At 39.3% G+C, this 17,132-nt stretch overlaps 4 protein-coding genes across 4 annotated transcripts in view; all 4 read left to right on the top strand.

Annotated features, from left to right (window-relative positions):
• The window catches only part of LOC140233292 (hyalin-like), a 107,026-nt gene that overhangs the window by 53,702 nt on the left and 36,192 nt on the right, over positions 1 to 17,132 (top strand). The gene's annotated exons all lie outside the window — the stretch shown is intronic.
• LOC140232717 (hyalin-like) lies at positions 2,742 to 10,022 on the top strand. Its single transcript, XM_072312834.1, has 4 exons — positions 2,742 to 2,948; positions 8,037 to 8,288; positions 8,837 to 9,085; positions 9,901 to 10,022. Exons 1-4 carry the CDS (start codon positions 2,783 to 2,785, stop codon positions 10,020 to 10,022), a joined length of 789 nt encoding a protein of 262 aa, XP_072168935.1. The 5' UTR covers positions 2,742 to 2,782.
• On the top strand, positions 12,147 to 16,754 carry LOC140233496 (uncharacterized). The gene is made up of 5 exons (XM_072313613.1): positions 12,147 to 12,266; positions 12,729 to 12,851; positions 13,316 to 13,438; positions 14,344 to 14,472; positions 16,664 to 16,754. The coding sequence occupies exons 1-4, from the start codon at positions 12,177 to 12,179 to the stop codon at positions 14,398 to 14,400; spliced, it is 393 nt and encodes a 130-aa protein (XP_072169714.1). The 5' UTR covers positions 12,147 to 12,176; the 3' UTR covers positions 14,401 to 14,472; positions 16,664 to 16,754.
• LOC140232713 (hyalin-like) overlaps positions 16,143 to 17,132 on the top strand; it is a 28,557-nt gene continuing 27,567 nt past the window's right edge. Inside the window, exons 1-2 of the mRNA XM_072312830.1 lie at positions 16,143 to 16,146; positions 16,664 to 16,789. Of these exons, the coding sequence (XP_072168931.1) occupies positions 16,143 to 16,146; positions 16,664 to 16,789 (130 nt within the window). The remainder of the gene's footprint in view (positions 16,147 to 16,663; positions 16,790 to 17,132) is intronic.

Raw genomic sequence — 17,132 nt, 5'->3', positions numbered from 1 at the left:
GCAGTAATGTGGGTTTTGGAAACTGTATTAACTGAGTAACGTAAAACACGACATTTTCGCAGCGTTAAATTTTGGCAAATTGGAGCTGGCGGCGTTTTTTGAGGCATAAAATTTTGGCGAGTTTCTTCTAACATTCAATGCATATATAGCGTAGAAGAGAACTTTCACATGCATTTTGATTTCACATGTCTTGGCTCGTGAAATTCATGAAATTAAAATGCATGCGAACATTCCTCATTTGCCAGTATTGTTGACAAAGGTCAGGTGGCATTTTGCCACACTAAATTTGGATTGCTTTCTTGGATGGGGGTCATGTGGGCACCAGATGTTATTTTTATGCCTCCGTGGTGCCGGAGGCATTATGATTTCGAGTTGTACGTCCGTCCGTATGTCTGTCCGCTATCATTTACGCGATAACTTGAGTAATACATTTACTGGAATTTTACCAAAATTTATCCAAGTATGAAGTATGATAGGGCAATTATTTGATTAGATTTTGGGTCAAATCGGCTAAAGGTCAAAGGTCAAGGTCAAATCATGAAATTATATCCGTTTAACGATGACTCAAGACTGGATGGAGCAAATTTCACCAAACTTTGTTGGAGGATGATGTATGATGGGACAATTACTTCATTAGGTTTTCAGTGAAATCGGACAGAGGTCAAAGGTCAAAGATCAAGGTCAAATCCTAAAATTTATCTGTTTACGTGATAACTCAAAACTGGATGAAGCAGCTTTCACCAAACTTGGTCCGAGGATGATGTATGATGGGACAATTAGTTGAGTAGATTTTAGTGACATTGGCAAGAGGTCAAAGGTCAAAAGGTCAAGGTCAAATGCTAAAAATGTTGCAATTTCCTCCATACACTGTACGCATGTACTGACTGGCAGGGATTATCTAGGGAATTTAGGGGTCATGGGTCAATAGTCAGGGGCCAAAGGTCAAGGTCAACTCCTCAAAATTTTACTATTTCCCTCATGTACTAGTATATGCAATGCTTGCATTATTAGTTTCAAAACTTAGTACATGCATTACCTAATGGAGATTCTCCGGGAAATTTCCAGCCAGAAGGTCAAAGGTCAAAGGTTAAGGGTCAAAGGCCAGGTTTTAATGCCCCCCCCCCCTCAAAAAAAAAAAAAAAAAAAAAAATCTACTTTGTACTGTCATTACACTCTTTCTTCATACCTTGGAAATTACTCAATGCATAAACTTATGAAAAGGTCCGTCAGAATTCAAGTAAAAATTCTCAATTCCCCAAATATGTGTACCTGCACTCTTAGAAAATTATAGCAAACCCAGTTCAAGACAGTTCTGACAAACCTGTCATTTCAATATTTTGCCAGTTATGTGAAACTGTCATGGATCACACATTGTGAAGACATTGTACTATACGCCTATTGGGAGAATCATGCATTATGGCGGAGGCATCAGTCGCCATAGCAACATTTCTAGTCTTACATTTATCTTGTATAATATCTAATGTGTCTATTAAACATTGTTGGACAGCATCTAAGGATATATATTAAGTGCAGATCATATTTTTCACAATCAAAAGGTGACTGTAAAAGTGGAAATTTTTGCGCAGCTAATTTTTCGCACTTGCTCGGGTAAGAAGAGTTTCGCGTGTTTTTAATTCTGTGGAGTCAAGACAGTACCTACTGGAACATATGCCTAGAAAGAATATTTGCGTGCCTTTTTTTTTTTGCACTAGTTTCTAGTTGTGCAAAATGTGTTAAAATTTCAACACTGCAAAAATTTCCACTTTTATTGTATTATTTCAATGCTGATAAACTATTCATGATTACTGTTAAAGAATTTTTGTTATATACATTAATCATAGATTGTTATTTTGTATGTCAATATTACAGTTTTCTGGATAGATACATGTATAATGGCATATGATGTATGTACTCTTTTTGATTAGAAGTTTGCTTGATTTTGTTTGTGATGCAATATTTTCAAGAAATGTCAAACAGCACAATTATTGAATCAGAGAACCAGCTTTCCAAGCTACGCATGCATAGAATAATATGCTACCAAAGCAGAAAACTGATATGTATACTGCAGAATCTCAGAGTGTAAAAATGCAATCTATTGAACAATGCTTTGTTCTTAGGTTTTAGTCAACTTCTACCTAGAAATATGTGATGTTGATGTCCACAGTACCACACTGAAATGCAAAAATACTCTGGCAAATGTTTGAAGAAGCATAAGGTTTGCCAGCATTCCTATCCTAGTATTCTGGAGATCACAACATCACAAGTAAACCACTGATTTAGATCGAGCATGTAACACTTAAATTTGGTAACTGTGTTCATGAATATTCATGGTGTACTTCCACCGATTATTTATCTTATACACAAACTTAATTCACATGCAAGTACGTACAGTGCCAGCATACGTTTGGAAGAGTCATACACACATAAACAGTGTATTTATGAACAAATATTAGACACAGATTGACTTATCTGACTTTGATAGAAAAATGGTCCACAGTTTCAATTTCTGCATCTCAACTTACCTCAGGTGAAGAGTATTTGTCCATACACCCAACTACATGTACTCTCCTCTCTCTCTCTTTCTCTCTCTCTCTTGTGGGCCATTAGCGTCTGATAATTAAGGCAAATAACTGAAACTTAGTCCTTCATTTTCTATTTCAAAAAACAAACAAACAAATGTTATTATTGTTTGCACACAGTGGACACCATTCCGCCCACACTGGTCTGCCCCAACAGCATCACGGACGCTACATTCCTGGGGAACACGGCTGGCATAATTGTCATGTGGGTGGAGCCGACTGTAACCGATGTTTCCAACAATGTGGTTGTGACCTCCAACTTTGCATCCGGTGATACGTTCCCTGTGGGGAACACGGTGGTGACGTATACAGCCACCGACGCCTCTAGCAACTCGGCTCAGTGTTCCTTCACAGTCACCATCATAGAGGGTATGGGATCCTTTGCTGCTCATTCTGGGAATCCATTCACGCATCATTGAAGTTCTCTCTTTGCTGTTTTATTTCTTTTTGGGTAGAGGGGGAGGGGAGGTAATTGGGAAGGTGGATCGCTGCTTTGTAATATATTATCCCATCAGGGTCAACTCCTATGACGTTGGCACAGGTACAATGTGATAGTGCAATTTACTTTCCTGTTCTACTTTCAGTTACCGTAGATGATTGTCTATGAAACATGAAAGCATGAAGGCAATCAATGAAATAAAGTATACTGAAACATATCACATCACTAAAATTATGTTGTATGTGGCAATACTACGACTTTACAATATCACAGTTTGCTGTGCAGCTCACTATTGCTCCAAAACCATCAGTATTGTGTCAATATGGATGTTACCCGCCTTGCATAAGACTCAACACTACTGTGGTGGTAGAATGTATACATTAGAAGTGTTCATTGATATTAAGGATAAGACTGGGATTGAAAAGACATGAATTCTTACAGACAGGCTTTTGAGCCTTTAATTAGCACGATGGATTTTTATTACTGTGAATTGTTTTTATTTGCCTTCCTATTTGTCTCGCCCACCGGAGGTGAAGGCGAGACTAAGGGATCCAAATGGCGTCCGTCCGTCGTCCGTCACAAATGTTAAAGTTTCCGTCACAAATGTTAAAGTTTACCTGCCAGACTCTCTTATGATGCATAACCTGGCAACTAGCTGTTACAGCAATGGCAGCCACACTTGGGTGATAGAAGCACTAGGGGTATCTTCTTGTTATGGTGTTGTCAGAGGTCATGTGATGAGGTCAAAGGTCATTTGAGGTTATATATTAACCCTAACTAGGCCGGGGGGGGGGGGGGGGGGCCTCTGAGGCCCCCCACTCGACGTTCCGTGCGATGTATCGTTAACGTGAAAAGCTATCGCCGCGACGTTTTTGCATAACTTTTTTCTTTCGAGTCTCCCGCATCTTTTGACACCAAATTTGCGATGCCGGGGCACGCGGTTCCAAAGTTGCGCATAAATATGTACGTGCATGTCAGACCAAAAATTGCTCAAAAACGTGAATTCATGTACAATTTCAATACAAACTGTAGTTACAGGCATATTTCATAAAAGCATGATTATTTTGGGGTTTTATTTATTAAAATCAATTAATAACATAGTTTCTTGCTTGGAACAATGTCGCGGACAAGTTTCATCGAAAAAGTGATGAAAAACATAAAGTCGAAAAAACAAAGAAATACATAAGAAATTCAAAAAATAATAAAATACTTAAGAAATTTTTTCTGATGGCACAATTTTTTTCTCTTACATTTGCTCAGGACACTGAAAACAATATTTTTGAAAAAAATTTGCCCATTTTGAGCTTTATTTACTGATTTATACTAAATTGTCTGATTTCATGCATCATTAGGCATAAATTAGCATAATTTAGCATAAATGATAATATTTTTAAATCTGACTTCGTAGTACTTTAGATTACATCATAGGCAATGTGTGTGCCAATTTTTGTTGATCCCTATGTCCGTTTGTGACCAAACTTGGACGGTAGATGTCTCTTGGGGAGTTAAAGGTCATCACAAGGTCAAAGGTCACAGAAAGGGGTCAATGAATTTTTAGGGCCCAATGTTAAGTTTTTATGGTGCGTTTCGATTATGGCTCATTACTTTTGATCCCTTTGTCCATTTGTGACCAAACTTGGATGGTAAATGTCCCTTAGGTTATTGAAGGTCACCACAAGGTCAAAGGTCATAAACAGGTCAATTAACTTCTGGGAGGTATAAAAAATATTAATTCCTTGTACGCGAATGGGCGAGACACAATTTGGCGATTGCCTTGTTTTTTTTGCACATACTTCCGTATTGCAAGAATGAAGTGTATTTTTTTTTTCATTGTCTCGCCCACCGGAGGTGAAGGTGAGACTAAGGGATCCAAATGGCATCTGTCCGTCGTCCGTCCGTCGTCCGTCTATCGTCCGTCGTCTGTCGTCCGTCCGTCGTCCGTCCGTCGTCTGTCACAAATGTTAAAGTTTACCTGCAAGACTCTCTTGTGATGCATAACTTTGCAACTGTTACAGCAATGGCAGCCACACTTGGGTGATAGAAGCACTTGGGGTATCTTCATGTTATGGTGTTGTCGGAGGTCATGTGATGATGTCAAAGGTCATTTGAGGTCATATATTAAACAGTATGTGCAAGACTCTCTTTTGACAAATAACTTCACATAAGTTGCTTGGATTACAACCTAACTTGAGTCATAGATGCACTGGGGGTACCTTCATGTTATGGTACCGTTGGAGGTAACAGGAGAAGATCAAAGGTCATTTGAGGTCATACGTTAAAGTTTACTTGCAAGACTCTCTTATCTCACGTAACTCAGCACATGTTGCTACAATGGCAATCGAACCTGGGTGATGGTAGATGTCTCTTGGGAAGTTGAAGATAACCACAAGGTCAAAGGTTACAGACAGGGGTCAACGAACTTTTAGGGCTCAATGTTAAGTTTTTAGGGCGCATTTCGTTTATGGCTCCTAACTTTTGATCCCTTTGTCCATTTGTGACCAAACTTGGATGGAAGATGTCCCTTGGGGAGATGAAGGTCGTCACAAGGTCAAAGGTCACAGACAGGGGTCAACAAACTTTTAGGACCCAATGTTATGTTCTTAGGGCGCGTTTTGATTGTGGCTCATAACTTTTGATCCCTATGTCCGTTTGTGACCAAACTTGGACGGTAGATGTCCCTTGGGGAGTTAAAGGTCATCACAAGGTCAAAGGTCACAGAAAGGGGTCAACAAATTTTTAGGGCCCAATGTTAAGTTTTTATGGCGCGTTTCGATTATGGCTCATTACTTTTGATCCCCATGACGCAAATCTCTCGTTTGAAGAGGCTACACCCCCGTAAATAATGCCAGTGCATATCTTGGCAATCAATGACTTAAAATCAAAGATATAAAACACCTGTTTCTTGACCCAGGCCTAATCTAAGCATCGGTCATCGCCACAGCGCCACAGGAGGGGGGGGGGGGCACCGTGAGAGGAGGAGATTGTTTTGGTTTTGGCATGGGCTACTTCGCACCATGGAGCTACATAGCGGCTATGTAGCTCCATGGTGCGTGTTTGTGTGTACGTGTGTGTGTGTGAGTGTAGACATTCAGCGTATGCAGACAGAGCATGCCTGTACTGCAGTGACCGGAACTATTGTCATTCCATTTTGTCTCTCCCCTTCTCCCTCCCCCATCTCTCCCCCCTCTCTCTCCCTCTCTCTCTCTTTCTCAATGATCCAGTCAGTAGGCTGATTGTAACCAGGGAGGTAGTCTCACCTCCCCGTTGTAACTCACTGCCAAATAGCACATTGTCAGCACTGGCAAACTGGCAATGCTCTCCTTCTTATTCCTGTATTTTTGTTATTTACGGGTCAATTTTTTTCGTTCGAAATGTAAAATGGATGACCATAGAATTTCTCAATAGAATATAAAATTGAAAACTTTAAAAAGGATAGAGAAAATTGAGTTCACTTTGAATGGTCTGCCACAGGCAGATATCCTTATCATGCTCTTACGTAATACGACAGCTGCTGGAGTCATCAAACCCTGGCTTGACCTCCAGGTTTGTCACGCCTGAGCAGAAAGTTTATTTGCAATGGACAAATACTTCGACTCCCAACTCCCAAACGAAAAATCTTGAACGCGGTATAGCACCCCACTTTCTTCGTGGAGGTTGGGGTCTCGCCTCAAACGAGGGATTGACGGCATGCCTTTGTCCGTTTGTGACCAAACTTGGCTGGTAAATGTCCCTTAGGGTATTGAAGGACACCACAAGGTCAAAGGTCTTAAGCAGGTCAATTAACTTCTGGAAGTTATAAAAAATATTAATCCCTTGTGCGAATGGGCGAGACACAATTTGGCGATTGCCTTGTTGATAGTTCTGTTTGTAGAATGTTAAGTTTGCCCCCTTAACAGACAAATTCACCTTCATATATATATATATATATATATATATATATATATATATATATATGGATTGAGTGAATGTCATAATAACAGTAAAACACATCAGCCAAGTTTCAGGAAAACCAGACAATTGCATCTGTTCAAAAGTTGTGAAATTTTAAAGTTTCTGTGCAGTCACTGTGGGATCAGAAGACTTCTACAGTTTGCACTAAAGACCACACACAAAAAAAAAAAAACACCCTACACAGTTTCTTGGACCTATCAATTTGCCAAATGTGATCAGAGAGCTTTGAGAGGGTCATCAGATTATATATCTTTGAAGTTTACACCCCATTCCTTCAATAGTTTAGAGGTTCTGTTGTGAAATACTTGTACATTCTCTCATTCTTTATTTTCCCCCACTGCACTCTGTCTGTTGGTATAGTTGACACCGTACCACCTACCATTCTCAACTGTCCGCAAGAGGCCATTGCCGTGGCAGTAAGCTTCAACCAGGATCAAGCAGTGGTCAACTGGCCAGTCGTAATGGCTGCTGCATATTAAATCTCTATGGAGCTAACAAAAACAAACATAACAATTGCAGCACATGTACCACTTGGGCTTTGGATAGATAAACTAGTGTTTACCCTTGTAATGATGAGAGGACAGAGTTGTGAGATATCTGCTTTGATTTTTTGTTTTCAATATGAAATGCAGGGAAGAAAATATTCCTGACTTTTATCACATATTGCCAAAGGACTTTGATAGCCTCCATACAATTTAATTCACTTATATGAGTCATTGTTAATTGGCTCTTGTGAAATTCGCGAAAAGTATTCAGAATAACAGGATAATCCTATACACGTTTATCATGCTACCGCAATGTTCTAATCTAAGGATGGAAATTCATGTCGTGCGATATTTTTTTTTTTTTTTTGCGCATTTAGCGCAATATGTAGCTAGCACAAAAATAGTCAATGTGTTGCATTTTTAAAATTCTTCTAAGTTTTTTTCAGACTGGTGAATGCAGCTTCTGACCCAAGTTGAGTGTCTGTGTACTTTTGCGTGTGCGTCAAATCCCTCTGGATTATGTGTACAAATCTCTGTATATACTTTGAGGGTGAATCATTTATTGGCTCTTCTGACATTCAGTGGACTCCACGGCACCTCAGATCATTGGCTGTCCAGCGGACATTACCAGGACCCTGACCCTGGAACAGAACACCGTGCAAGTGTTCTGGACAGCCCCAATGGCATCGGACAACTCCGGAAATGCCCCGACCATAACCAGCAACTTCGCACCGGGAGATAGCTTTGGACTCGGCGAGTGGCTGGTTGTCTACACAGTGACAGACGAGGCGGGCAACTCTGTGCAATGCACGTTCACTATCACCGTGATAAGAGGTGTGGATGAATAGATGAAAAATGCCCAAAAAAGCAGGCAGTAATTTACCTTTAATAATTAATTACAGTGATAAGTAGATTGTGTGAAGTATAAACATTCTAAGCACAGTGTCAGCTAATGTCTTTATCAAGGGTAGTGCTCTTTGGAGTTGCATTGCAGTAGCAGTCTGTAATATCATCAAATCAATTGTAGAACAAGTTCTGGAAACATCACTACTTTGATTTAAAGGCTCATTTCTCTTGAATAGTCTAGTTCTGCAACAAAATGTTGTTTTGCAGTTTTATTACTTAAACCTGTAAGATTAGTTTTACACAGAATCAAATGTATATGATATGTGGAAAAGATGATGATTTTATCTCAAACCCATGTAATGTGCATTCAACTGCATCACTTTCTCTTTCACTATTGGACAAAGGGTTTAAATAATACCAGGATTCTGTGAGATTATGAGATTCTTTTCATTGATCTATATAAGCAAGCACCATTTTTAGTAATCAAGTCAGTTGAGCGGAGGTGTTTCTCTGGTGTTTTTTTTTCTTCCCTTCAGAGGACAATGTTCCACCACAAGTGCAGTGCCCCAATAATATCACCTCAATTGTTCTTGCTGGAACTGCCGGTGAGGTGGTGACATGGAATTTGCCAACTGTCTCGGATAATTCAGGGGTAGTCATCTTTGTTTCATCGACGGCAAACCCTGGAGACTTTTTCCCCATCGGAGGGACCACCGTTATTTACAACTATCAAGACCCATCAGGAAATACAAACGCGTGCTCCTTCACCGTCACCATCAATGTCGGTAAGCATTGGTCAGGCCCAGTGGTTCCACCTATACAAAAAAAGGAACTACTTGTAGGTAGTTGTTGCTTCTAGTTGTTGTTGTTGCTGCTGCTGCTGCCGCTGTTGCTGTTGCTGTTGCTGTTATTGTTTCTATGTCTGTTTTGTTTTTCTATCAAGAGAAAGGTAAAAAAAAAAGAAGGTAATATTTCTTTCAGATATGTGTTTTTTACAGCAGCAATATATTCTACACAGATCGGACATTCATTGTCATGGCTGCTCGTTTTGGAACTCGGGTCGGAGAGTCTGTTTGAGTTATACAAAGTCCAGGGCCCTGTTTCACTATTAAACATGAGAATTATATCCAGTCAAACAAAGAACCAAAGTTAGGACAGATTCAGGTCAAGTTTAGTTGGGAAGGATCCACAGGCATTCAAGGTGTATTCGAGAACAGAGCACTGGGTGCAAAATACATTGTATTGTTCCCAACTACCTTAATGTTGATACAGTTCCTACAAAACTTTTGAGGATTGATTGATCCCACAATTGTTCCTTGGAAAGATCAGTTGCACTGAACTTATAGGACTGATTTTAGAGCTTATTGAAGCAGGCCCCAGGAATCTTGACTAGATAATTAAACACTTTTGTTGTTTTTTAGCGAAAACTAGGCAATGACGGATAAACTGGCTGACATTTGTACCAATTTCAAAACATTACATGCTTACTTGCACGCATACCCACAATAACATTCACACAATTACATTCCCACGCTCACACACAAACACGCACACATATAGACACTTTAATAAATAATTTTGTTTTCACTGTACTTGATAGGTGATCCATGCAGTCCCGACCCCTGCCTGAATGGAGGACAATGTGTGAGAGAGGGCCTGGATAGTTTCCGCTGTATATGTACTGACTGCTTCACAGGACAGACCTGTGCCACACGTAAGTAATCGCTACTGTAAGAGTGGAAATTTTCGCAATGTGGAAATTTTTACGTATTTCATGCAACCAGAAGCTAGTATGTGCAGATATGAAAGCATGCAAATATTTTTGCATGTCATATGATTCATTACTTGATGTCCTGATTCCATGGAAGTAATAACATGCAAGATTCATCTTACCCAGCCAAGCGTGAAAAATTGCTCGCTTGTAAATATCCACTTTTAAAGCATCCCATTGTGGCTTTTCCATGCCCCACCCTCCTCTGAACATTTTTATTATACCCCCGCCAAACGAAGTTTGAAGGGGGTATATAGGAATCAGCGGGCGGTCGGGCGGTCGGTCGGGCGGTCGGTCCGTTGCAAATCTTGCGTCGCGAACTACTTCCTCAGTTTTCAACCGATTCCCATAAAACTTGGCACAGATGTGTGCCTTGGGTTGTAGATGTGCAAGACGTATTTTTTTACAGTACCCAAAAGTACGTTGCCATGGTAACGGCATATTATGGGCAAAAATGGGTACAAATCTTGCGTCGCGAACTCCTCGTACAGTTTTTGATCAATTTTTTATGAAATTAGGTACAGATGTTCATCTGAATATGTTAATGTGCAAGACACATATTTCCGCAGTGGCAAAAAGTGCGTTGCCATGGTAACGGCATGTTATTGGTAAAATATAGGGCAAAATGCTTCATGGCAAAACTGCTTCATCAGTGTTCTTCCAATTCTCATGGAATTCATATTGAATGTTTGTCTTAGGATATAGGTCAGCATGACGCATTTCTTGACAGTGACAAAAAGTATGTTGCCATGGTAACAGCTCACATATTATGAGCCAAAATGATGGAAAATTTTGTGTTGCAAACTACTTTCTCAGTTTTTGCCCAATTTCCATGAAACTTGGTACAGATGTGTGCCTTTGGTTGTAGATGTGCAAGACGCATTTTTCGACAGTACCCGAAAGTACGTTGCCATGGTAATGGCATATTAATGGCAGAAGATCAAGGGAAGATCTTGCGGATTTAACTACTTCCTCAGTTTTTTGACCAAAGCTTATGAAATGTTGTTTTGACCAAAGCTTATGAAATGTTGTTTGGCGGGGGTATAACCAGTCGCTGTAGCGACATTTCTAGTTAGACTTAAAATGCAGCAAACGATTTCCCAGGTATAATGATGATTAGTTGTTAGAATTATTAGAATGAAGACAACACACAAACTAAAGAGAAATCTTCTCCTGATTTGACACTGCCCATAAATCTTCTCCATCAACACACTGCCGGGTTGTGAACATTGGATATCAAGTTGACACGAGTTACTGTAAACCACAGTATTTTCGCGGCATGAAATTTTTGCGAATAGGAACTGACAATCTTTTTTGTGGCAAGAAATCTTTGTGAGTTGCCTCTAACATTTGCTGCATATGGTGAAGACAAGAACTTTCGCGTGCATTAATAAATTTCACAAATCTTGGCTCTTGCAAAAAGTGCATAATTAAAATGTATATGATTATTCTTCATTTTACAGTATCCAAGCCAGTTATTAGGATGAAATAAAGACTACATAGAAAAACAGTGAAAAATGTGATGAAATCATTTAACCTTGTGAGGATGGTTTAAATTTAACACGGCCCCTACATCTTCTCCATCAACACACTGCCTGGATGTAAATTTGGGAAATCTCATTCCCATGTGTCACTGGTCACTTTAATCCTTCGTTCTCACTCCACTGCACATCTTCAACTCACTCGGCACTGCGCACCCGTACTCGTTATGGCAACTGTGCCTTCAGTGTTATTGCACCCACACTATGGAACAACTTACCTATCCACGTCCGTGAAGCTCCTACAGTAGACTCCTTCAAAACGTTACTGAAAACTCATCTGTTCTCACATGACATGTAATTTGTATGGATTTGTTATATATTTATGTTACGTTTGTTCTATAAGTTATAATTTACAATGTGTGTTCTATGTATTTTGTATTGCATTTCATCGTACTACAATTTGTATCTACTCCATGACTTAATTTCTTTCTTCTAATTGTTTCTTTGAGACGCTCAGCGCTTAGAAACATTGTAATAAGGGCTTTATAAATTATATTTATATTTATTATTATTATCTCTTACCCTCTGCAGCAATTGATCCTTGTGCTCAGGATCTGTGTGAAAATGGTGCTGCATGCATCCCAGTACCAGGCTCTTGTGTGTCGTACACATGCCAGTGCCCTGCATGCTTCACTGGCCCATACTGCACTGAAGGTATACAACACTGAGGGTTTCGCAATATCTATCCTTATTATCGTATTACAACACTTTATCTAGACTTGGTAGATGAAGTGAAAGGGAAACATGATACATGTATTCCAACATATACACTTAATCACATCTCTTAATAAATTCTTCATCAAGAGAAATGAATTAGAAATCAACTACTAAGTATCATTACATAAAATCCAGAGTCTTTGGGAAAGTTTCAAAAGACAAAAAACAAAACAAAACCCCCAAACAGAATATGCCTACGATTGTATATCCCATATCAGTTCATTATGTTCTATGTTTTACCACTTTTTGTTCATTAATAGCAAGTTGAATTGCAAATACCTCAAATTGACAAGAATGGAGTTAAGTTGTTTTGCAATCAAACTCTTCATGCAATATCATATGTATTGTTCCTTTTGTACATCTCTTTGTGGCATAATTAATATTCCTCTGCGCATTCAGCCATTGACTCCTGTGAGAACCACCAGTGCCAGAACGGCGGTGCCTGTACCATCGACCCCAATGACTGTGAAACCTACACCTGCACATGTCCACTCTGCTATACCGGGCAATTCTGTGAAATCTGTAAGTAGCAAGACAGCACTAGGGAATGTTACAACAATGCAAAATCAATTGCAAGGGATAATTGTAATCTTCAAGTGCTTCAGAAAGAACGCTTTCAGCTTTGATATACATCTATAGATAGATAGATAGATAGATAGATAGATAAATAGATAGATAGATAGAGATAGAGACATAGATATATGATGTTCTATTAAAGACATAGCAGTTCATTCTATGTTTCCAAAGCATCTTGTTAATAAAAATATTAAGATATTTATTTGGTTTTAATAGATATTTTATATATGATATAGACTTTGACGGATCCTAATGAGAGAGAGAGAAAAAATATAAATTCAACAAACTTGATTGGCAAAAAAAGAAAAGAAAAGAATTCTTGACTTCCTATCATGGAGCAAAACTCTGTTGGATTGATGCAGTTGATGCAACATTTCTTTCTTCTAACGATGTGCTGTTTTCTTTCACAGTCATCAATCCATGCGACAATCACCTGTGTCAAAATGGTGCCCAGTGCATCCCTGTTGGCCCCGTCTGCACCGAGTACCAGTGTGCTTGCTCAGGTTGCTTCACAGGGGCTTACTGCGAGGACGGTAAATTATTCATCTAGGATCTAGGACCTCATCTAGGATTAGACTTTTGTTTTAGACACAGAATAGCAAGAGGATGTTGTCCCCAATAAAAAGACAAACAAACAGTCAAATCTGCCCTTTTTAAGCCACCTCTCTTTAATAACCACTTGTCTATGATGACCACATTTTGTTTGTCCTTTGAGCAGTCATTGTAGACAGGAACATAGCAATAAGGTACAATTTGAATTCTTACATAGATTATTGACATACCTACTGTGAAAGTGGACATTTTTGTGGTATCTTTTTTTTTTTTTTCTTTTTGCTCGGGGCAAAAAAAAAGTGATATCAGTGAAGTTCACTCTGAGTTTGTCATGGAGGGAACTATATATTTTACTGTTAAGAAAAGAATAATTGTGTGTTGTTATTAAGTTTTGTGCAAGATTCATTAAAATTTCCACATAGTAATATTCTACATCTGCAGTATTACAAATAGAGAATTAAATAAGTCTGATGTCAAGCATAGAATGTTTTGTTGGTTTTTTTTTTTATTTATCCCAACCTGTTTCCTGTTTGCCAAGACCAATAAAAAAAAATCTTGCATTCTCGTTGCATTCCTTTTTAAGTTTTTTTTAAATAATTATTATTATTATTATTATTATTATTATTTTGTTGTTGTTGTTGATGAGGGCACTGGAGAGATAAGTGATGGGGTGTAAAGATAGAATATCAGTTTTACGGAATTACCACCAGTCATGTTACTTCAGCATTGTAGACACCTAGAATTCAACCATAGTTGCATTTCCCTGAGATTAGCAAGGCCGTCATTTTTTCCCCAACTGTCCCTTCCTATCCCAACCACCCCCCCCCCCACCTCCCTCGCCCCTCCTCAAAGCCTCACTACATCTATAAATGTGTTCTCCATGCAGCTCGAGACCCGTGCGTTGGATCACCCTGTCAGAACAACGGCCAGTGCTCTGCCATAACGACAGACGCAAACTGCTTCTCCTACACCTGTGATTGTGTGGGATGCTTCACCGGCTACAACTGTGAAATAGGTGAGATGCTACAGTGACATTGTTTTGACCTTCCTGATGTTGCGTTCACATATCGTCAGCTGAGATCAAAAGGGTGCTATTGCATTTTGAGGATTAAAAAAAAACAAACCTGATATCAATTGTGATGTGATAAAAAGTTTGTGTAATGAAATGGGGTAGATTCACAAATATTGTTATGCAGTGCCCCTGTGGTTTAAATTGTTATATTTTAGTACAAATGAAAATAATCTAAAATTGACACCATAATGTAGTAGACAGCAAGCTCAACAACATGATACAAATAACTCGATACATTCCAAAATTGTAGTAAAGCCCTTCTTGTTCTCAGCTAATGATATGTAAACCAAGCATTGCTGGAGGGAAATGTTTGTGTGTGCAAGTCATCATTTCACATAATTGTCCCCGCCGAACGAGTTCGAGCAGGGGACTATGAAACGGGCTCCGTACGTGTGTGTGTCCGTGTGTCCGTGTGTCCGTCCGTGCGTCCGTGCGTCCGTGTGTCCGTCCGTGCGTCCGTCCGTGCGTCCGTGTGTGATCAAAATGTTCAAAATGCTACTCCTTCGCCATTTCTAACCCGATTTTGATTCTGTTTGCTTTATATGATAGCACTACATGGGAGCTTTGAAACTTCTATAAAGAATTTCAGTTGTGACCTTTGACCTTGACCTTTGACCTATATTGTACATTTTGCTTCAAAATGCTACTCCTTCGCCATTTCTAACCCAATTTTGATTCCGTTTGCTTTATATGATGGCACTAGGTGAGGGCTTCAAAACTTCTACACAGAATTTTGACCTTTGACTTCTTTGACCTTTGACCTTGATTTTTTGCCTATATTGTACATTGGCTACAAAATGCTACTCCTTCGCCATTTCTAACCCGATTTCGATTCCGTTTGCTTTATATGATGGCACTAGGTGAGGGCTTCAAAACTTCTACACAGAATTTTGACCTTTGACTTCTTTGACCTTTGACCTTGATTTTTGACCTAAATTGTACATTTTGCTACAAAATGCTACTCCTTCGCCATTTGTAACCCGATTTCAATTCCGTTTGCTTTAAGTGATGGCACTAGGTGAGGGCTTCAAAACTTCTACACAGAATTTTGACCTTTGACTTCTTTGACCTCTGACCTTGATTTTTGACCTGTATTGTACATTTTGCTATTAAATGCTACTCCTTCGCCATTTCTAACCCGATTTCGATTCCGTTTGCTTTATGTGATGGCACTAGGTGAGGGCTTCAAAACTTCTACACAGAATTTTGTCCTTTGACTTCTTTGACCTTTGACCTTGATTTTTTTACCTATATTGTACATTGGCTACAAAATGCTACTCCTTCGCCATTTCTAACCCGATTTCGATTCCGTTTGCTTTATGTGATGGCACTAGGTGAGGGCTTCAAAACTTCTACATAGAATTTTGACCTTTGACCTTGATCTTTTTACCTATATTGTACATTTTGCTACTAAATGCTACTTCCGGCGGGGACATATATTACGCACCGCGTAATTTCTACTTTTCCTTGTTATATTTTGAGACCCATTCTACCGTATGGATTTCTCTGCATGCATGCAGAAGTGCTCTGCTATCTTAGTTCTTTTGCAATAACAGTTCCCATGACAGTTCCCATGGAGAAGTTACAATAGTGGCAAATCAAAATGATCAATCATGAGTATATCATATTGTTCTGGGTCCTATGAAGTGCCATAAAAAAAGAAAAGAAATAAAGTAGCAACAAAAACACCACATTCTTTTTAAAACATGTTTCCCACAATACTACTTGTATGTATATAATCATAGCTAGCTTTATATAGTGCACTTTACAAATTATTATTACCCCGGTCACTGGATACATTATTTCAAACCAGCACTGACAGTGCTCACTCTCTACTCCCTGGGAAGCATTCCATCCAGTCGCAGCCAATTTAAATGCATGTGTACACTTGCTGATCAATGTACCAACCTTAACCTTCTCATCCTACTGGGTATCCATTTATACTCCTGGGTGGAGAGCAGCAATGTGGACAAAGTGCCTTGCTGAAGAGCAAATGTGTCTGGTTTGGCATGGGCTCAAACTCACAAACCATATACCACGTTTATGTCATTCAAAGATGAGTGTTCTGATCCACGACATCTCTATCATGTATAGCCTTTTGACATCGTATTACCTTTGCATTTTGGATGTGCAGCCGATCCATCACCGTGTCTGCAGAACCCCTGCCAGAATCAGGGAGTCTGTCAAGAAATCAGCGGCTTGTGCTCTGCCTACCAGTGTGTGTGCCCCGCAGGCTTCGGGGGAGTCAACTGTGAAATTGGTGAGTGAAGGAACTCTAGATCTTTACATCTTTGTGTTGTTGTGGTTATTCTGTTTCTGTTGTTCATATGATTTTCAAAGCTATTAAAGCAAAGTACAGTGAATATAATTATGGTCTGCAGTGTGATGTGTATTACCACAGAGTGATCAAATTGTGAATGTAAAGATGGGATGCTTTTCAAGAGATTCTAATGTATTATTCCTGTAAAGTTGGAATATATTTTTTTCATCCATCTCTCTGTCCGTCTGTCTTTCCTTCTCTCTCTCTCTCTCTCTCTCTCTTTCTGTTCTGTTCTGGTGCAAAAGTTTTGCTCTTTATGAATCAGTTTCCCAATAGATTTTGG

Source organism: Diadema setosum, chromosome 9, assembly GCF_964275005.1.
Source record: "Diadema setosum chromosome 9, eeDiaSeto1, whole genome shotgun sequence".
NCBI lineage: Eukaryota > Metazoa > Echinodermata > Echinoidea > Diadematoida > Diadematidae > Diadema > Diadema setosum.
The sequence above is the reverse complement of the archived record's forward strand: the minus strand, read 5'-3'. Positions and strand labels throughout refer to the sequence as shown.

Excerpts from the sequence above, each read along its gene's own strand:
- LOC140233496 (XM_072313613.1), top strand. The coding sequence starts at position 12,177 with ATGGTGCTGCATGCATCCCAGTACCAGGCTCTTGTGTGTCGTACACAT. Across the intron at positions 12,267-12,728 it reads TGGCCCATACTGCACTGAAG|CCATTGACTCCTGTGAGAAC; the intron begins GTATACAACACT and ends CTGCGCATTCAG. Across the intron at positions 13,439-14,343 it reads AGGGGCTTACTGCGAGGACG|CTCGAGACCCGTGCGTTGGA; the intron begins GTAAATTATTCA and ends TTCTCCATGCAG.
- LOC140232717 (XM_072312834.1), top strand. The coding sequence starts at position 2,783 with ATGTGGGTGGAGCCGACTGTAACCGATGTTTCCAACAATGTGGTTGTG. Across the intron at positions 2,949-8,036 it reads CACAGTCACCATCATAGAGG|TGGACTCCACGGCACCTCAG; the intron begins GTATGGGATCCT and ends TCTGACATTCAG. Across the intron at positions 8,289-8,836 it reads CACTATCACCGTGATAAGAG|AGGACAATGTTCCACCACAA; the intron begins GTGTGGATGAAT and ends TCTTCCCTTCAG.